This window comes from Oncorhynchus masou, chromosome 15 (genome assembly GCF_036934945.1).
Source record: "Oncorhynchus masou masou isolate Uvic2021 chromosome 15, UVic_Omas_1.1, whole genome shotgun sequence".
NCBI lineage: Eukaryota > Metazoa > Chordata > Actinopteri > Salmoniformes > Salmonidae > Oncorhynchus > Oncorhynchus masou.
The window spans coordinates 40,516,627-40,530,159 of NC_088226.1; the positions used below are offsets into that span (position 1 = coordinate 40,516,627).

At 45.0% G+C, this 13,533-nt stretch overlaps 1 protein-coding gene across 1 annotated transcript in view; it reads right to left on the bottom strand.

The window, feature by feature from the left end:
* LOC135556249 (receptor-type tyrosine-protein phosphatase F-like) overlaps positions 1-13,533 on the bottom strand; it is a 426,619-nt gene that overhangs the window by 33,668 nt on the left and 379,418 nt on the right. Inside the window, exons 22-24 of the mRNA XM_064989280.1 lie at positions 10,435-10,516; positions 8,850-9,056; positions 3,179-3,342 (exon numbers count right to left, since the gene is read on the bottom strand). Coding sequence (XP_064845352.1) covers positions 3,179-3,342; positions 8,850-9,056; positions 10,435-10,516 — 453 coding nt within the window. The remainder of the gene's footprint in view (positions 1-3,178; positions 3,343-8,849; positions 9,057-10,434; positions 10,517-13,533) is intronic.

Consider the following 13,533-nt stretch of genomic DNA (forward strand, 5'->3'; position numbering starts at 1 on the left):
GGACAGCTACATTCAAAGAGAGCAGCGAAAACACGGCTGGGCCAACTCTGGGAGAGCATGGCCACAGGCTACCTGACTGAGATACCTCCCATATCAATGCCCACTCCAAGGAGAGAGTCTCACAGAGCCTATAGGACTTCAGGCTGAAGCTAGATGAATGTCTATCTGTCTTGATGGAGTAACCACTGAACTCCAACGAATGCAGGCCAGTCAAGATCTTCCACACCAATCTCAACAAACCATTTCTGTATGGACCTCGCTATGTGCATGGGGGTATTGATTGTCATGCTGAAACAGGAAAGGGTCTTCCCAAAACTGTTGCCACAAAGTTGGAAGCACAGAACCATCTAGAATGGAATTGTACGATATAGCATTAAGATTTCCCTTCACTGGAACTAAGGGGCCTAGCCCGAACCATGAAAAACAGCTCCAGACCGGAATTCCTCCTCCACCAAACTTTACAGGTGACACTATGCATTCGGGCAGGTAGCATTCTCCTGGAATCCGCCAAACCCAGGTTCGTCCATCAGACTGGGAGATGCTGAAGCGTGATTCAACATTGCAGCGAACTTATTCCCACTGCTTCAGAGTCCATTGGTGGCGAGCTTTATACCACTCCAGCCGACGCTTGATATTGCGCATGGTGAGCTTAGGCTTGTGTGCGGCTGCTCGGCCACGGAAACCCATTTCATGAAGCTCCCGACGAACAGTACTTGTGCTGACGTTACTTCCACAGGCAGTTTGGAACTCAGTATTGTTGCAACCAGAAGGACAGAAGATTTTTACGCGTTTCGCGCATCAGCATTCGGCGGTCCCGTTCTGTGGGCTTGTGTGGTCTACCACTTCGCGGCTGAGACGTTGTTGCTCCTAGACATTTCCACTTCACAATAACAGCACTTACAGTTGACCAGGGCAGCTCTAGCAGGGCAGAAATTTGACAAACTGACTTGTTGGAAAGGTGGCATCCTATCATGGTGCCACATTGAAAGTCACTGAGCTCTTCAGTAAGGCCATTCTACTGCCGGTCATCTATGGAGTTTGCATGGCTGTGTGCTCAATTTTATACACCTGTCAGCAACGGGTGTGGCTGAAATTGTCGAATCCACTCATTTGTCGGGGTGTCCACTTACTTATGTATGTACAGAGCATTCGGAAAGTATTCAGACACGTTGTTGAGTTACAGCCTTTTTTAAAATGGATTAATAAACTATTTTCCTCATTAATCCACAAACAATACCCTTCAATGACAAAGCGAAAACACGTTTTTAGACATTTTAACACAAAAAAATAAAAATAAAATATTCAGACCCTTTGCAATGAGACTCGAAATTAAGCTCAGGCGCATCCTGCTTCTATTGATCATCATTGATGATGATTTATATATTTTGTACTGTGACCACACTTGGTTGAGTGCGTCAATATTTCTGCAGTGCCATCTGGTTAATGGTTATCCCTTGGAACATGAATTAACACACTCTCAAAAAATGGGGTATGGTTAGGGTACAGCGTTGTTCCCTGGAGTGTAAAACAAAAGTGAAAGGTACACTTCACAGGTACACATATAAACTCACATGGTACAGTTCGGTACCTTGTAAGTATAATCAGACATGTTTCTACCCAACATTTAGAATATCACCATTCATAAGTGGGGGCAATGTACTGGTGGGGCTCATTAGCATATTTTGGGATGCGGTCAAATACTTTTGTATAGTGTATGTGGACACCCCTTCAAATGAGTGGATTAGGCTATTTCAGCCACACCTGTTGCTGACAGGTGTATAAAATCGAGCAGAGCCTTTCAATCTGGCACCATCACAAGATGAAACCGTTCCAAGAAGTCAGTTCGCCAAATTTGTGCCCTGATAGAGCTGCCCCGGTCAACTGTAGGTGCTGTTATTGTGAAGTGGAAACGTCTTGGCACAACAATGCCTCAGCCGCGAAGTGTTAGGCCACACAAGCTCAAAGAACGGGACCACCGATGGCTGAAGTGTGTAGCACATACAAATTGGTTGTCCCCTGTTGCAACACTCAATACGGGTTCCAAACTGCCTGTGGAAGCTACGTCGGTGCATAAACTGTTAGTCGGGAACGGGTTTCCATGCCCGAGCAGCCGCACACAAGCCTAAGATCACCATGCGCAATGCCAAGCATCGGACGGAGTGGTGTAAAGCTCACGGCCATTGGACTCTGGAGCAGTTGAAACGTGTTTTATGGAGTGTTGAATCACGCTGCACGCATCACCATCTTCCAGTCTGACAGACAAATCTGGGTTTGGTGGATGCCAGGAGATTGCTACCTACCCCAAGTTTGGGGGAGGAGGAATAATGGTCTGGGGCTGTTTTTCATTGTTCAGCCTTGGCCCCTTTGTTCCAGTGAAGGGAAATCATAACGCTACAGCATACAATGACATTCTAGACGATTCTGTGCTTCCACCTTTGTGGCAACAGTTTCTTGTTTCTGCATGACAATGCCCCCATGCACAGAAATGGTTTGTCAAGATCGATGTGGAAGAAGAACTTAACTGGCCTGCTCAGAGCCCTGACCACAATCCCATCGAACACCTTTGGGATGAATTGGAATGCAGACCGTGAGCCAGGCCTAATCGCCCAACATCAGTGCCCGACCTCACTAACGGTCTAGTGGAAGCAAGTCCCAGCAGCAATGTTCCAACATCTAGTGGAAAGCCTTCCCAGAAGAATGGGGGCTTTTATAGCAGCAAACTCCATATTAACGCCCAGGATTTTGGAATGAGATGTTTCGACAAGCAGGTGTCCACATACTTTTGGTCATGTAGTGTATATGTTGTGCATTTGTGCCAACTGTCATGCCGATGCAATTTAACCACCTCTTTTGACACTGTCTGCTCTACACACGTGAGTCTGGAGAGACATTTCTCCTCCTCACAATTGTGTAGCGAACTCTACTAGATGAAGTGCCAAAATGAGTACGTCATCCTGGCATTTAAAGCACACTCGATTTTCAAAATTTCACATACTATCAAAGTTTGTAGTTATCAGTTGAGTCCTCACTGCCTTTAGCAGTAATGTCACTTTTTTGAGAACACAAGCACACATGTACAGTTGCGGGCACTTGCAAAAAACGATCCACATCAAACACTAGAGTGCCGTGACGCACATTCATTGCAGCAATGAAATATTTGGCGCGGCGGTGTATTTACCTCTTGAAGAGCAGGATAGCGATGACGATGATGATGATGAGTACGACGGCCAGGACAGGGCCCATGACCCACAGCATCTCTGGGTCCTCAGCATGGCGAGCCATACCGCTGTGGAGCTTCACTGTGATGGGGTCCGAGTATGGGCTGGCCGCAAACGTCTTCTGCTGCAGGAGAGAAGAAGGAGGAGGACACCACACAGCAACCCCTGTTCAGAATGGAGAGGCTTTATCATTTGGTTGGATGCTGAACACTGCTTTATTAACCTTGAGACCTGTGTAGTCTCAAGCCCGTTGGAGTACTTTAGAGCTCTGTTGCTCTTGTGTCTTATCCCTTGTCCAACCCAGTGCCTGATTGAAAGTCATTGGCTGACATCAGTTAGGCGTCTGGAAACACGGTGCTAACTCGACGTGATGCTACCGTAGCCCTATACAGAGTTCTTCACAGCTCTGCCTTAGCCCGTATCTAACGCTGTGTCTGGTGGAGACTAACATCAGCCAGGCATCTGGTGAAGGAGAGAGAGGTGTATTTGTAGCTAGCTCCATTCTTTAATAGAGTGAAAATGCCCCAACCTGTCAGCCAGAACACAAAGTGACAACAAGTGCAGTTACTTTAAGCTATTTACGCCTTGCAAATTGATCCATTTAGCTTTGTTATGTGACGCCAGCATCATGCCAAGCCATATCCATTGTACCCAGCCTCTCTGCAAAAAACTTGGAGATGAAAAGGGGATATGTGGTAGACACACAGAGAGAGAGAGAGAGAGAGAGAGAGAGAGAGAGAGAGAGAGAGAGAGAGAGAGAGAGAGAGAGAGAGAGAGAGAGAGAGAGAGAGAGAGAGAGAGAAGTAGCTGTTGCCTACTTCGGAAATGTATGACAGAACTCCCTTTTTAATGGGGATTTAATGCCTTTTTAACTGATAAAAACATTAACTGGTGCTGACAAAGGCGTTCATTCCAGTTGCCGTAGAAACACACAGAGCACTGCAGTCCCTACATGTGCCTGCTTACTGTGGTGGCAGAGACGCAAGCCGGGAGAGAGGTATAGGCTTACTGTAGCCTAAGTGCTGATGCAGATGAAGCTACTACTAAATACACTCAGAGAGTAGTACACATATGCTGCAAGCAGATAAACAAACTCCAGATCCTGCCCCTGTATCAGCAATCGCCCACTCACAACTGCTCCTTGGTAGTTAAGTCTGTCCCCTTCCCCTCGCTCCTCTCTGCCCCTGACCCTGAGTTATTTTCAGCCTCTGTTGCTCTCTTCTCCTGCTCTTCCCCTCCTCTAACCCTGCCATGTCAATTAGTGAGACTGTGATATACTGTACTGACGCCAGTGAGACAGAGTTGGCCCCGGGTTCTCTGCTGGCTTCCAGAGGGCGTGATAAAAGTTGTCACCTTTATCGGATTTGTCCTCAGAGGCCGCTGATGCGCATCCTCCCCTGCACTAGTCACCCTCCCCGGACACAGCAGGGAATATACACAATGACCGAGTCTAATCCTCCATCAAGATCTCTTCTCATCTCTCTACCCCTCACTCTACCTCTCTCTCTGTCCCATTTGCAACCACTTCGCTGTCTAAGACGTGTTGCTAAAATGATTCTTTAATAACTGGCAGAGGAAATCCCAACAACTTTCACTGAGGCCATGCCACCAGGTTTACATGTGGCTAGCACTTGTCAGGCCCAGTTGAGGAGTAGTCAAAACAAGGGTTACTGTCGAGTCTTATGAATGTTTCCACACAGGATAAATTGACGTCTTCAAAGGAAATATTGAAAATATGCATCTGATATTGATGAAGGTGGTTGCAGTCATATCCTGCATAAAAGAAGGGCTCATATGAGCCAAAAGCCTTTGCACAAAGGTTCAAGGTCAAAAGGTCATGGTGCATCCCATATTCTGATACCTGCTGAGAAAGACCTGGGGTCTTGATCGACTCAATGACAGAAACAGCTATGAATAGCCTAACATCTCTGAGAACTGTTCATGTTGAGCTCATTTCTCGGCTTCCTCTTTCTCTCTCCATCGCTTCCAGGCTCGTCCCTCCCTCTTCTGTCTCGGGTCTCTCTATTCTCTCTCTCCCATGCTCCTCTTCTCTCTCTCTTCTCCGCAGCTCATTCTTATACTTTTGGCAATGTGCAGCAGGCAGGGCAGCACAAAACTTAATTTGAAAAATGGCAGCAGTCAGGCCTCTTAGACACAGTGGATGGAAGCCCAAACAAAAGAGGACATTTAGATATTCTCAGAGAGGGGGGAAACTTTGGGAGTGATCAATTTGAGAAGCACTATCTGATAGAAACACAGCCCATAGAGTGAGTGAATAATGTACTGCCAGCGCCTCTACATTTACAAACGCAGCATGGGAATGCTGTGTATTGGAGAGATAATAAAGTGAGTGAAAAGCAGAGCTGATGCGGGGAAAGAAAGGGAAGGAGAGAAGACTGAGGAGTGCATAGGGTGAATAGTCTTATTTCTTCTACGTTGTTTCTCCCACAATAAGGCTTCCTACTGGGCACAACACATCATTGAAACATGAACATTTGGGTAATATTTGGTTGAGATGTGGATCAATGACATTTCAACCTACAATTACGTATATTCACCCACTCAAAAAGACAGCCAGAGGTTGGTTGAATTCCCAACGTGCAATCACTGTGCTTTCATCCATCTAAAAACACCACCAAGTTCCAATGGAAGAACCACGTCTGCTTTTCGGTTTAGTCGTCACCTAAATGTGTGTGAGGCGTATGCTTTTGTTTCAAAGTAGATTTGTTTAAGACGACCAAGAAACACTCTGTGTGACCCTGATTCAGCCCACTGCAGTAAAAGGTTAAGAGGTCTCTCTCAATAATCATTCTCACGATAGCACATTGGAAGTAACACGTGACACATTTTCAAGAGCTTGGGACCATACGTTTCTATCTGCATTCGTATCAATATGTAGTTGTTGACACAGCCTTGTAATTGACAGAGCGCCACTAACGTCATGACTGCATCGGCAAGGACCAAAGAAACTCATGGTCATCACTCACCACGTCAGGTCATCAGATGCTCCAATAAAACATGTCTCTGCAAAAAATAAATAAACGCTAGCTAGCTAAGTTTTTCCTCTTTGGATCTGTGTTTTGGATGTATCCAATTTCGGTTTGTGTGGTTGCTGGTTGAGCTTGATGTTACTTTGTAGCAAGTAGGGTCTGTGTGTGTAGGCGCTTATTGCGTCATGATCGCTATTTTAGAATGCCCTTCTGGCCAATCGGAAACGAGTATTCACCAGCTCTGCGGTATGAAGTACTCTAAATACCCCAGTTCATGTTGATAAATCCTTAAATTCAATAATTGAGGGTTTGGAACTTTGAAGCCATTTATCTCAGAATCATAATTTTGCAGATAGGTCCTAAAAAGTCATTGTCAATGAGAGGAGATCAGTGTAACATTAAACGCTAAGATGATTATTGAACATATTGACAACGATCCCCTCTAGGTGTGTCTGAGGTGAGGGCAGTGCACCAGGACCCTCACTCCTCCCTCCCTTAATCCTCAGGCTACGACCTCTCTCTGTCTGTGTCTCGGTCTCTCTCTTTCGTCCTGCCTCTCTCTCTCTCTCTCTCATTCTTTCAATCTGTCTCTTCCTCTAGTTGCCTCTGTCCATCTCCCTATTTTCACGGCGTCTCTGTCTCTCTGCCTCCCTCTGTGTCATTTAAACAACTCTCTTTTTCATCCATAAAATCTCCCCATAAAAAAAAGAAAATCTCATCCATAAAACCTTTACTGCATTCCTCTTCTCTTAGTACTGTATATTATTTCCCCAAGGCTCCCTCTACCACTCTCCATTCCTCCATCAGACTTATCTCTCTCTCTGTACCCCTCACTCTTTTCACCCCTCCATCACTTCCATTCGGTTCTCTCCAGTCACCTCAGATGAAACTGACACCCTTTCTCTCTAATGCTCCCTCCCCTCCTCCCTCTCTTCCCCACTGTAAGTGATCACACTGTTTATATGGCTTGTTTCTTTTATCCAATTTCACACTTCCAGGCATATTTACCAGCCAAGGGAGCCACATAAAGCTGCAGTGCCCTTTTGCTCCAGTCTCCCTCCTCCTCCTCCTCTCTCCTCCTCCTTCCTCTATCCTGCCATCAACCCTGCCATAACTATAAAGCTGAGCTCACTTCCCTGTTTTCCCATGAACGTGATTAGCCTGCTATTTTATCTGGCCAGGCATGACTTAGATTCAATAATAATTCACTTTACTGGGTCACAGATCTGTTATGTGTCTGTCTTGTCACTCTGTTAAAGAGAAATAACCACGTTCTAGCTGAACAAAAACACAATACACAACTCTCCTTTCTCTCCACAATGTATTGCTTCCCAGAAGATGGAGAAAGGCATAGCAATGGGCTGGCACTCTCGAGAGTTGGTGGTCCAATGGTTGTAAAAATCGATTTATGTTTTTTTTTTTTTTCATCAACCATGCCATCATTTCCTCATGCAGTAGTAAACAGTGCATTCAGAAAGTATTCGGACCCCTTGATGTTTTCCACATTTTGTTACGTTAGACTCTTATTAGAAAATTGATTACATACATTTTTGTTCCTCATCAATCCAAACACACAACCCCATAACCCCAAAGCGAAAACAGTTTTTTTTTTACCTTGAAATTGGGCTCAGTTGCATCCTGTTTCCATGGATCATCCTTCAGATGTTCCTACAACTTAATTGGAGTCTACCTGTGATAAATTCAATTGATTGGACATGATTTGGAATGGCAGCTGTGCAGCGACACTCCCTATTCAATCTGACAGAGCTTGAGAGGATCTACAGAGAAGAATGGGAGAAACTCCCCAAATACAGGTGTGCCAAGCTTGAAGAGTCATACTCAAGAAGACTCGAGGCTGTAAACGCTGCCAAAGGTGCTTCAACAAAGTACTGAGTAAAGGGTCTGAATACTTCTGTAGGTGATATTTCATAATTGTATTTTTTTGTAAGCATTTTTTTGCAAGCATTTTTTGCAAATTTGTTTTGCTTTGTCATTATGGGGTATTGTGTGTAGATTGATGAGGAAAAAAAAAACACAAAACGTGGAAAAATTTGAGGGGTCTGAATAGTTTCCAAATGCACTGTATGTACAGTAAATAGATAGGGGAGACATGTTTTGAGGCTGAGGAGCTGTCTGAACTTCTGCAGTGAAGACCAAGGCCACCAGTGAGTGCATCTTCTAAAGGGGAAACCAATTACAACCACACTGAGTGAACTCTGAGTGTGACGTGGGCTCATAGTTTCTCTGTGACACGTAACCGTGACTCACTACACAGACGTGAGTCACACAGTGCTGCTGCTTCGTGCAGCGTGTGACATGGCGACACCAGCGGAAGTCTTGGCTCAGCTGTTACCTAGCTGTGTCACTGAGAGACGCGAGGAGTATCGCAACAACAAAAACAACTGATTGTGCTAAAATCAAATAATTGGCAGGCTGCACTGTGCTAGAATATGCATAGCAGACTCAAGGGGCATTTACAGTATATGACATATCCTTACTGTTGTATTAACTGTACTAGTATTTTGAGTTTGATTCTACATTGGATGTTCATGTATCTCGGGGATGGTGATACTGTATGGAAGTTGTGTTTGTGACAGGACTACAGTATCTATAGATACGGAGAAGTGGTGGTTTCACTTACAGATTCGTGGCCTTTGAGGGCAGCCAGGACGAAACAGAGGTACTGCTGCTGGCCCGGTAGAGGCTTGTTGTAGAAGCCGTTGTACTTCTTCTCGTCTCCTAGAGGGAAGGTGTCTGGGAGAGCATCCATCTTGGCAGCAATGTAGGGTCTGAGGAACTCTTGGGTCTGTCTCCTCTTCAGGCTCTGGTCAGAACTAGCCTCCAGGAGCTGACATGACATCAGAGAGAAATACTTATCTGCACCCCAAATAGCGCCATTCTGTATGTGCACTATGTCGGAAATAGGGTGCCAATTGGAGCGAAGACTCAAAGATACACAATCTCCTGCCATTATGGCTTTGAGCAAGGCACTTCACTTTATTATCTATCTGTCCAGTTTGGGGTTTTGTTTCTATTCTCTAGCAACTATATAGTCAGTAATATAGAACACACATACTGTTCACATCAAATAAATATGTGTTCATAAACTGCGCCCATAGGCCACAATGAATTGTGCTTCTAGGCTCACAGGTGGGTTAAAATCTTACACTGCAAATGATGCATAGAGTAATTCAAGTTTTATAACATCTTGGTCCTGCAGCCAGGTTTCACACTTGTCCACAGTGAGCTGCTCCTCTCTTGTCTCTCTCACCACTCGCACCTCTTTCTGACCTACAGCTGTGGTGAGAGGTCATAGCTTTATTAGACAGTCTCAGGAGTGTGTTCCTGTGTGTGTGTGTGTGTTCCTCTGTGTGTGTGTTTGTTCCTGTGTGTGTGTGTGTGTGTTCCTGTGTGTGTGTGTGTGTGTGTGTTCTTGTGTGTGTGTGTATTCAAAGAGAATGTCTGAAGTATTCTACAGATCTACTGACTCCAAGAAAGTCTACGTTACATTTTTATGTGAATCCCCCCTATAACCTTGTTCCTCTTCTCCGCTCTTCAACACGACTTTAACCGACCCATTTCATACCGACAGTTTCTCTAGTCTATAAAACGGCAGCAATAACAATGTTTTAGATTGCAGAGAAAGAAAAGGCTTTGACAATGAGAGAGCAGATCTTGCTGTCTCAAAGGTGCTTTGGATGCAGGCATATTTATTTAACACGCTCTATGGTTTTTTGATATTCAAGAGGCTGCACTTTTTCTGCAGACGACAGTAGATTGAGAGAAAGCAAACTCACGAGAAAGGTATTGAAGCCCAAAAGGTCCACATTAATAAAACAAAGCAAAAAAATGCTATGAGCAGCTATTTAGGAGTGTTTTAAGTGCCTCAAACACTCAGGAGAAGCAAAACTTGAAATGAAAAATAAAAAGCTTTTAAAAAACAAAATGGAAATCACCATCCTGCACAGCAAAGACAAACTGTTAAGGGCAAAAATGGCAATTTACATGTGTAGTGAAAGCTGAGAATTCTGTAATCAGCAATTCACAGCATGATCTGTCGATATCGTCTTGTTCTTTTTTTTTGGAGGGGGGGGGGCAGAGACAAAATATATGAGGTGTTTTAAAGATGCTTCATATTTAATGGGCTTGGTGCTATGGAAGAAAGTTATTTTTTTGGTCTGTGCCCAGAGGAGGTGCTGTTCACACGCGCACACACACGCACTCACCTCATCCAAGTCCATATCTTCAGGGTTCTCCCACCTGTGTAGTGTGGCTGGTGTGACAGGAACCACCACTATGTAGTAATATCTGTAGAGAGAGAGACAGGCAGGTTGAGCACGACCAGAGTGTGTGTGTGTGTGTGTGTGTGTGTGTGTGTGTGTGTGTGTGTGTGTGTGTGTGTGTGTGTGTGTGTGTGTGTGTGTGTGTGTGTGTGTGTGTGTGTGTGTGTGTGTGTGTGTGCGTGTGTGTGCGTGTGTGTGTGCGTGTGTGTGTGCATGTGGTCTAACTTTACTATCCTTTTGGGTTCCAAAAGTCCTCACATCGGATCGTAAAACAAGGAACATTTGAATAGTGGGGACATTTGAACCGGTCCCCAAAAGGAAAAAAGTTTAGTTTAGTTTAGTTTAGTTTAGGTGTTAGGTTTAGGGTTAGGATTACAATTAGGCTGAGGAGTTAGGGGCTAGGGGTTAGGGGTTAAGGTTAGGGCTTGGTTAAGGTTAGGTTTAGGGAAAATATGATTTAGAATGAGAATAGATGTTTTGGTCCCCACTTGGATAGGAAAAACCAATGTGTGTGTGCGATGGAGTGAGTGAGCATGAGTGTGTGTGCGTGCATGGGTGCATGCATGTGTGTGTAACACGCTGTCCCTTTGGGTAAGACTGAGCATATCTCAGATATCTCTATTGTCATAACATTCATCCATAACATAACATCCATCCATACTCGAACATAGATATGTAGTTTCTCATACCAAATAATGAATCCCCTGATAGGCGAACACATGTATGCTATGCACACACACACACCTCCCCCCTCTTATGCGTCAACATCTTTGCCCAGTTAAACCTATGTAGTTAACTTCTGTCACCAGAGGAATAGTAGGATAAGTTTGGCTTTGGCTCGGATGTTTACTCTGGCTCTTGTGTGTGTGTGTGTGTGTGTGTGTGTGTGTGTGTGTGTGTGTGTGTGTGTGTGTGTGTGTGTGTGTGTGTGTGTGTGTGTGTCTGGCTCTAATCCAGAGTGTGATGAAAAGGTCTGGCCAGGGCATTAAGATACTGATTGTATTGCTAAATTCGTGTTTTTTTCTTCTTTTCCCACTCATGCTGGCGCTGCTTATTACGGCTTAGATGTTCACAGTTTCTTTTTAGAAACAAACACTTGAGTCCAAGTAATTCACAAGTCTGCCTGAGTAGTAGGGGTAAAAAAAGTACCTTTTCTGAAATTGCAGGTTCTGCATTGGGCCCCTGATTTATTATTAGTTAAGATTTGAAGTGAACTCTTGAAGAAATTGCTTTCTGCTCTAATGGGAGAGTAGCATAGAGCTACAGTGAATCCAATCAATCCAATCAAATTTTATTTGTCACATGTGCCGAATACAACAGGTGTAGACCTTACAATGAAATGCTCACTTACAAGACCTTAACCAACAATACAGTTAAGGAAATACCACAAAAAAAGAGTAAGAGATAAGGATAACAAATCATTAAAAAGCAGTACAGGGGGTACCGGTACAGAGTCAATGTGCGGGGGCACCAGTTTCAAGGTAATTGAGGTAATATGTACATGTAGGTAGGGTTATTAAAGTGACTACGTATGCATAGATAAAAACAGAGAGTAGCAGCAGCATAGAAGATAGTAATGCAAATAGTCTGGGTAGCCTTTTGATTAGCTGTTAACAAGTCTTATGGCTTGGGGGTAGAAGCTGTTTTAGAAGCCTCTTGGATCTAGACTAGGCGCTCCGGTACTGATTGCTGTGCGGTAGCAGAGAGAAGAGTCTATGACAAGGGTGGCTAGTCTTTGAAAACTTTTTAGGGCCTTCCTCTGACACTGCCTGGTATAGAGGTCCTGGATGGCAGGAAGCTTGGCCCCAGTGATGTACTGGGCCGTTCGCACTACCCTCTGTAGTGCCTTGCGGTCGGAGGCCAAACGGTTGCCATACCAGGCAGTGATGCAACCAGTCAGGATGCTCTCCATGGTGCAGCTGTAGAACCTTTTGAGGATCTGAGGACCAATGCCAAGTCTTTTCAGTCTCCTGAGGGGGAATAGGTTAGTTGTGCCCTCTTCATGACTGTCTTGGTGTGCTTGCACCATGTTAGTGTGTTGGTGATGTGGACGCCAAGCAACTTGAAGCTCTCAACCTGCTCCACTAAAGCCCCATCGATGAGAATGGGGGCGTGTTCGGTCCTCCTTTTCCCATAGTCCACAATCATCTCCTTTGTCTTGATCACGTTGAGGGGGAGATTGTCGTCCTTGCACCACACGGTCAGGTCTCTGTCGTCCTCCCTACAGGCTGTCTCATCGTTGTCGTTGATCAGGCCTACCATGTTGTGCCTTCAGCAAACTTAATGATGGTGTTGGAGTCATGCCTGTCCTTGCAGTCATGAGTGAACAGGGAGTACAGGAAGGGACTGAACATGCACCCTTGCGGGGCCCCCGTGTTGAGGTTCAGAGTTGTGGATGTGTTGTTACCTACCCTCACCACCTGGGGGAGGCCCGTCAGGAAGTCCATGATCCAGTTGAAGAGGGAGGTGTTTAGTCCCAGGGTCCTTAGCTTAGTGATGAGCTTTGAGGGCACTATGGTGTTGAACACTGAGCTGTAGTCAATGAATAGCATTCTCACATAGGTGTTCCTTTTGTCCAAGTGGGAAAGGGCAGTGTGGAGAGCAATAGAGATTGCATCATCTGTTGATCTGTTGGTGCGGTATGCAAATTGGGTTGGGTCTAAGGTTTCTGGGATGATGGTGTTGATGTGAACCATGACCTGCCTTTCAAAGCACTTCATGGCTACAGACGTGAGTGCTATGGGTCGGTAGTCATTTAGGCAGGTTACCTTAGTGTTCTTGGGCACAGGGACTATTGTGGTCTGTTTGAAACATGTTGGTATTACAGACTCAGACAGGGAGAGGTTGAAAATGTCAGTGAAGACACTTGCCAGTTGGTCAGCACATGCTTGGAGTAAACAGTCTGGTAATCCATCTGACCCAGCGGCCTTGTGAATGTTGACCTGTTTAAAGGTCTTACTCACATTGGCTGCGGAGAACGTGATGACACAGTCATCCGGAACAGCTAATGCTCTCATTCATGTTTCAGTGTTATTTACCTCG